The sequence below is a fragment of the Oryza brachyantha genome, chromosome 5, assembly GCF_000231095.2.
Source record: "Oryza brachyantha chromosome 5, ObraRS2, whole genome shotgun sequence".
Lineage (NCBI taxonomy): Eukaryota > Viridiplantae > Streptophyta > Magnoliopsida > Poales > Poaceae > Oryza > Oryza brachyantha.
The window spans coordinates 13,096,532-13,104,125 of NC_023167.2; the positions used below are offsets into that span (position 1 = coordinate 13,096,532).

The window sequence follows — 7,594 nt, forward strand, 5'->3', positions numbered from 1 at the left end:
TACCGTGGAACCCAAGATCCAACTCATAACAAACTCAACCATCCACTGTCAGAGATCCACTCCAACAGACAGAACAAAGCTACAGCTATAGTACTTACTAGTAGTCCTACTGGAACGCTTCTCTGAATCATCCATCATAAATGGAACCACGGCACCACATCACACTCATGTTCCGTTTTCACCAAACAACTAGCCAGCTGATCTGAAGATGCAATATTATTTCTAATAATTGGCCAGTTTTATCATTACATCACGCGAAAAAGGACCAGCTTTTGTTAGGCGCCACAGTAGAGCCACACGTACAGATACTGTAGCGATCACACGATGAACACAAGGGTAAGACGCATACAATAATCCCTATAGTTTTGCGACTGAGGGAGGAAGTAGCTTACTGAAGCATAAAGTACACGTCCATCTTGAATATTTACGACCCTCGTCTTTTAGATTATGATTATCTTTATGTTTATAAGCTAAAATTTAAAATCTTAACCTTAAATTTAAAGTTAATTTTAGGTTTTTTATCGTAGTTTATTTTTCAACATTTATTTTTAGATCGTTCAGAACACGTATATAAAAATGTTATTCATAAATTACTTTTTATTTAAAAAATATATTATTTTGTTAAAACAAATGACCAACCCCTAGCCATTAGCATTGATAATACTACTAACAAAGATGAGGAGGACCGAGGTGCAAGGTAGGTAGGAGAGGACTTGCATGACGCACATTGTCTCTCTCTAGCTCGACGAGGAGCCAGTCAAAGAAAGGGGCTCCCAACCGCAACGCACATGCGAGTGGCGTCCAAAGGGATCGAAATCGTTAGCTGTGTGAGATACTCGAAGTAGAGAGCGGCATTGGCGTCTGCACGCTCGCGTCTCCCGGTACCTGCAAATCCAGTGGTTCTGTTACATGTGCTAAGCAAACGATACACAATCTACTCGTCGGCCTCACTCCACATGCTACACGTCTACGGTTGCAGCTCTCTTCCTCTAGCAATAACTATTATTATCCGGTTTATCAGTGCAGAAACCCACGGATAATCTGATCAAATTTGAGAGATTAATTCTTAGCTCTTGAAACGAGTAAACCGACCCGATGCTTCAAATATAAATATGCTCCAGGCTAAGAGCTAGATCAAACTTTGGGACACTGTGGATTGCTGGAGAGAATTTTTTCGTGGAATTATTGGAGCAATGGATAATGAGGCAGGAGTAATTCAGTTGGGGGGTGGGGCCGTCCCGTCTTTGGGTGGCTGTTCATGCTAATGGCCGTGCAACCACTCCGCCGGTGGAATCCACGCTCTCCCAAATCCACTCAGCGCCCACACACACACATTGACACATATCTCAATTCTCCAATCACTTTCTCTCCGTTCCAATCCTCTTTTCAATAGCCAAACAAAGTGTTCCTTTTTTTTAATGGAATCGTATGAATTCACGCTTTGCATTGCCGTGCAAGACAGACGGTTGATAGTGAAATATTCAACATGTTGAACTTCTAGCAACGGCAGATCAGAGGTACCTCAATATCTGATCAATTTGGTAGTCTGGCCATGACCAATATGTGCACTACTGCCATCAGCAGGAGGGTGTTGCCAAGGCTGACCTTATGTTTGTATGAGAGGAGCAAAGTAGCTCAGTCATCAGAAGCAGATTTATTCCACAGTTGTTGCAAGGAAAAGTCTAGTGTGAGCTGTGAATGTTTCAGTGAATAAATCCATGTAAAAGTTGAGGACAGATAGAATGTACGGAAATGTTTGACGATTATTCTATCTGAGTATCTACAACTTCCTTTGAAGAAAAAGAAGAAAGTAACCAGGCGGTGCAGGTCGAACTACATGCTCCCTCTCCTACTAACCAGACATGACTAAACTCTCCCAAATGCAAGAAGTTACTTATTGGAATGCTTGGATTGCATCCAGTGCAACTCTTGCATCTTCAAAGAAACCACCCATCAGAGGTGTTTATATGTTCAAAAAAAAGTCTGTTTCTAGCCCTGGGAACTAAGTTCAGCTGTTTCAAATCAGCATGCATATGCGTTCTGACCAGCCAGGCATGGTAATAATTCATTAGATGAGGGGGAAAAAATTCATAGCAGAATTATCGCCGACCATTTGCCCAACTTCTAATGTGATTCCTTGACTTCAACATAGCTTGTCTATTTTGATGCTTAGGCTTTGGTATGTCACCCAGCTCCATTACTTGTATAGTGCGTTGCTTTTTCGCTGCGTTAAGGAGCAGCAAGCAAATTAGGCGCAACCCTCAATATTAGAGTTGTAAAAGTAAAATAACAAGTAATGAGTGTTGACAATGAATACATACCATTTTCAGCTTCCTGGTAGCGCTCCTGAAGCCTCCTCTTTGCTGCTTCCAGCCTACCATTGCTTTCCAAACTATCATAGATCTTCGGCTTTGCCGACTCTAGCTTGACTCCTGTCGAAGGTTGTGCAGGAAGCCTTGATTTCTAGAAACAAAGTTCGGATGTGTAAGTTATGATGTTGTGAGCAAGATCATAGCTTAGGCCTTAGTAGCATGTATACTTACATTCACAAGGCTTGCTGCAGGTTTTCTTTCAACAGCAAACTGTTCTCGAGCCACTCTAGATTTCATCTCAGGAATGGGTTTCTGCTGAGGAGCTGCCCTTAATGGTCTCCCAGGTCCAGATTCAGAACTCAATGGTCTAGATTGCCTGTTGAGCATGGCCTGGTGTCTGACTTGCAAACTTGAATTTTGAGGGATTTGTGGGTTAGGTTGCCTCGATGATGGCTCTTGCCTTGGCAATTCTGGCTTCCTGGATTGAACTTTTTCAACAGCTCCCATGTTACGGGGAGGCTCTTGCTTTGCCAAACCTGGATGGCTTGTAGGTCTCCTTACATTATTTTCTCTCTTATTTCCAAGGCTCCCATCGTTGTTATGTCTCAAGTCTGTCGTAAATTTTTTAACTTGAATTACTATAATGTACAGAAAGAAATGCAAAACTACGAAATTTGAGGAGTTGTACTTACTTCCATCTTCATCCATTTCATCAAAGAACTTTAGGTCAGGAAGGTGAACCGGAAAGAAAAATAACAGTGCAAAGTTAACTTGGTGTTCTACACAAAAAAAATTCAGATACCACGAACGAACAAAAAATTAGTACCTCAGAGAGTTGAATAGCAGTGGTCTGGGGTGCAAAGAACGCCCCTTCATCCAGAGGTGGAGAAGGAAGCCCTTCATCATCAACATCATCCACAACAGATGTTTTTGAAGAGCCCGGGGAGTTGTCTATGTATCAAAAGACCCATTTCATTTTAAGGAGTGAACATTCACCTGTAAACTTATGAATCGGACGCGATATGAAACACAATAACTTCTATTACCTGTAAGGGCAACATTTGTAGTGCTAACCCACTCATCAACCAAAACTTTCCAACCTCTGAAACAAAATGTTTCAAGACGTCAACAATGTTTCCAGGACTGGTTAAGAACCATTATACCAATATGGTAAATTAGTCACCCAAGTAGAAATAGACTGGACAATTCAGAAAAGCTAAAGCAGTGGATTCATATAAGGTTTTTTCAGAAACTTCTCGGTACAGTTGAGTATCAATTTGCTTCAGTGAGCTCTCTAAATTCAGGCTTGGACCAACCCTAGAGACTGAAATTTACTGCAAGCATATTGAACTTACTCAATGAGAGTGCGGACAAGGTGACGAATCTGCTGTGAGTTGTGCTTCCGCAGCCCGTTAACAGCTCTCCCGATTTCAGTAGCCTACAGCAAAGCCATGAGATTAGCAAACCAAAAGGCAACAAGAAACAGCTTTGGAATCACTCTGCGACTATCCGCATAGCTCATATGCGCTTATCCAATACAGTACCTTCAGCGTGGAAACCGACAATTGCATCAACTGCAACCTCCTCAGCGATTCGAACAGAGTAGCATCCGACTGCAAAAAGAAAAAAAAACATAGTTAAGATCGATCAAATTTGTTGAGTTAGTTGAAGGGTGACGAATGACAATCTCTAGTTGAAGTTGGGAAGAGTTCATACGTGATCCTCCTTGTGCAAGAAGAGGTCTTTGATTCGGAGTACCTCCCCGACGACCTGAGACTCCTCGTCGATCTCGTTGGTGAGTGCCTCAAGCTCCACGGTCTCAGGGTCCTCCTCTTGTTCTTCCTCTTCTGCCGCCGCGTCCTGCTGCTCCTCCTCATCCTCCTCGTCATCATCGTAGTTATGGCCGTAGTTGCTCGCTGCAGCGCGGCGGAGGCGTTCGTCGTCGGAGTCAGAGTCAGAGTCTTCGTCCTGGCCGTCACGGCGGCCCCCACCGAGGGCGCCGTTGCTGCTGCTGTCCACCTTGCTCTGCTTCTCGGGGACGCGGCGCACGCTGCCCTTGTCCTCCTCCACGGGCGTGGCCGGGGTCGGGGTGGTGGCGCTGCCGCACCCGTGGTGGCAGGGCGGCGGGGCGCGTGGCGCGGTGAAGAGAATCTCGCAGATGCGGTCGCGGCGGCGCAGGAGCTCCTGCGGCGCGTCGGCGGCGGCGACGAGGATGGCGTTCTCGATCACGTCGCAGATTCCGGCGGAGCCGGCGGCCCCACGGAAGAGCTCGCGCCACCGATCCAGCCGGTCGGCCATCGCCGCGGCGGGCACGGCCACGCCCACCCCCGCCGAGATCGGTCTCACCTCCGCCCCGATTCCCGACGCCGCGCACGGCACAGCCAAGAATCGATGCCCCCCTCCCAATCACCTCCTCCTCTTCCTCCCAATCTTAATTTTTTTCCCCCCACTCTGTTCTTATCAGATTACGTTGCACCAAAGAATCTAATCCAACCCGATCGCGAATCAGATGCCCTTCCCGAGCGGAATCCCCAACCCGTGAAAGCGAAATTCCCCGGGGCACCGCAAAACCAACCAGGAATACGCAGCGCCAACAACGAATCACCTCGGCAAGAATCAATCAAGAAGGGAGAGCAGGAAAAAAAATGGAAAGAAATCAATTTTTTCTCTTTTCCTTCCTGTTCCTTTCTTGACGATCTCAACAAGAAACAGCCAGGCAGGCAAGCAGCTCCTCCTCCTAAACCAAATCTTATCTGGCCGTCGCGTCGCGGGAGGAGGAGGAGGAGGAAGACGACGGCGCGGGAGGAAGGCACAGCGCGACTAGGCGTGCGGGGGGGCAAGGAGGAAGGAAGAAAGAAAGAATGCCAGGGGCAACGAGGGGGTTGGATAGGGACGCGGGTGGCAGGGCACGCAAGCCCACGAGAACTACGCAACTACCAAACAACTACTCCTCCTCCTCCTACTACTACTACTATTCCCCTTCTCCCCCACACGCACACACCGCCATGGCGGCCCCCATGCTCCAGCGGTAACAAACTCGCGTCACCGCCTCCCTCACTCCTTCCTTTCCCCTTCCGCCCTCGCAATCGCAACTCGCAAGGCCGCAGCTTTTCTTGGTGCCTCCTTTTTTTTTACCGGGTTTGGGGCGAGCTCACTGCAGTTTTGGAGAGAGCGGCGACGGCGGCTTCGTGGTTGTTTTTTTTTTCTCAGCTTTGACCCTGTACTAGTAGTACGCTTTGCTATAGTTTTTCTTTTCTTTTTGTTGTTAATGATTCTATTTCATCGCTTAATCCAAGTTTGGTTTCAAATTTGAGTGTGCTAGCTACAGTGGATCACTGTTCCATGCACGCAGTAGTATTATTCATTGCCAAGGCCCAGTGGGGGTATCTCTCTCTCTTTGGCATCGTGTTCAAAAACAAGGGTGCTAGCAAAAGCTTTGGATTAGCAGATGGCAATGGCACAGTACACCGTAGCATCAAAGAAATGCTTTAAAAACTTTCTTTTCTTAGGCCGCGTTTTTTAACAGTTTCTAGTTGGAGCTTTCTTTCTCACGCGGAAACACAGGAAGCATATTTGTATATATTTAATTAAGTATTAATTATTTTAAATTTAAACATAAATTTATTTAACTATTAAAAAAACTTCTGTATAATTCTATTTGCATCTGTTTAGTAGTTTGAAAAACACATAAAATTGATACATTAGCTGAGACCATAAGTCTTTCCAAGTTGGCTTTAATATGAAATAAAATGCTACACAATTACACAGTATCAACAAATATTAACGAAGTTATTGTCAGTCTAATTTAATTAGCTGAAAGTTATATAGAATCTAAATTTAATTAGCGACTTAGGGTCACATTTGTATCTATTATTTATGATAATATTTGATAAACGTTTTTTTTCTAAATTAATCAATTCGTTTACCTACTTAACGGTTAATACATACACCTTTTAACATAACGTATAATAATAATATTAGGCATTGACAATGGTTTCATGGAAGGATAGGATCCGGTCTAAGGGCTTGTTTGGAGAGTTTTAGATTTTACGAAGCAGCTGTTTGGTAACCAGTTTCTGGATTTGCAGTTCATTTTCCAGAATCTGTAACTATAGATTCTCATAAGCTATGAACCGTTTGGACAGCTTCTGGCAGAAGCAGCTTTCTCAAAAGCTGCAGCTAAGAAAAACTCCCTAAGAGCAGGTATAATAGCAGGCTATAAGTCAGCTGTAGACATATTTTAAAGAGATAAGAGATGAGAAAGATGAGAGTGGGCTATTAATTTGTAGCTAGCTACAGCACGAACTCCAAGACACCATGTGTGTATGACGTGTGGGACCATGTATTAATGTTTTATAGACAACTGTTGACTATTAGATTGGCTACAGATGAATTAGAGCCAGTAGTTGGCTATACTATTAAACTTGCTCTAAACAGACCCTAACCGTTGGTACATATGGTTTTTTTGGTTTTCACCGGGGCCTTAGGGGTGTTTGTTTGTATGGGCTAAACTTTAGCGCGTAGTCACATCGGATGTTTGAATACTTATTATAATAGTAAACATAGTTTATAAATAAAACACATCTATAATCTTGAACTAATTCACGAAACGAATCTAATGAGTCTAATTAATCTATGATTAGCGTATGTGATGCTACAGTAAACATGTGCTAATTATGGATTAATTAGGCTAAAAAATTCATCTCGTGGACTAGCTCTCATTTATGAAATTAGTTTTTTGATTAGTCTACATTTAATACTTTAAATTAGTATCTAAACATCCAATATGACATAAGGCTAAAAAGTTTAGCCCTATATAAACAATCCTAATTACGCGGCTGTTTCCCAAAACACCCAGACACACAGACACTAGCCGCATCGTCGGCTGTGCAGCTCAACGCTTGGATACCCGACACGAGGGTGACACGTGTTACTTGCTTGCTTTCTTTTTTTTTTTTTCTTTTGGGGTAGTGTTTTCTTGGTTTCTTTGTCCACGGAATATGTGTTTCTTGCTTTCTCTGGGCCGTTCAGTGCGTCACGCACCTTCCACCCAATTTGTTGCTGCCTTTTGGAATTTTGGTTGAGGGTTTGAACTTGTTGCCACGCGCGGCTGCCTGCTGGACAGACCAAGGGCCAACCATCTGTCACTGTGTGACCAATTTGACTATATGAAGGGGAAAAAAGTGGACGTTAGTGTCACTTTTGTGAGGGGCTTTCAGGTTTTGGAATTGTGAAAGGCTCTGTAGTGCTTGTTTCAGGGTAATGGTTATACTGTGCAGTAT

The 7,594-nt window shown here is 44.1% G+C and overlaps 1 protein-coding gene across 1 annotated transcript; it reads right to left on the reverse strand.

Annotated features, from left to right (window-relative positions):
• Positions 1-1,688: 1,688 nt before the first annotated feature.
• LOC102705816 (probable mediator of RNA polymerase II transcription subunit 26b) lies at positions 1,689-5,433 on the reverse strand. Its single transcript, XM_006654342.3, has 9 exons — positions 4,029-5,433; positions 3,857-3,925; positions 3,668-3,750; positions 3,359-3,414; positions 3,139-3,263; positions 3,005-3,032; positions 2,544-2,923; positions 2,322-2,463; positions 1,689-2,224 (listed from the first exon to the last, which is right to left on the reverse strand). The coding sequence occupies exons 1-9, from the start codon at positions 4,608-4,610 to the stop codon at positions 2,100-2,102; spliced, it is 1,590 nt and encodes a 529-aa protein (XP_006654405.3). The 5' UTR covers positions 4,611-5,433; the 3' UTR covers positions 1,689-2,099.
• Positions 5,434-7,594: the final 2,161 nt, after the last annotated feature.

What these genes read in the sequence shown, in the direction of transcription:
- LOC102705816 (XM_006654342.3), bottom strand. Translation starts at nt 4,610, where the DNA reads ATGGCCGACCGGCTGGATCGGTGGCGCGAGCTCTTCCGTGGGGCCGCC. An exon ending in CTTGTCCGCACTCTCATTGA is followed by an intron (nt 3,415 to 3,667) that starts GTAAGTTCAATA and finishes ATTTTGTTTCAG; the next exon opens with AGGTTGGAAAGTTTTGGTTG. An exon ending in TGAAATGGATGAAGATGGAA is followed by an intron (nt 2,924 to 3,004) that starts GTAAGTACAACT and finishes AATTTACGACAG; the next exon opens with ACTTGAGACATAACAACGAT.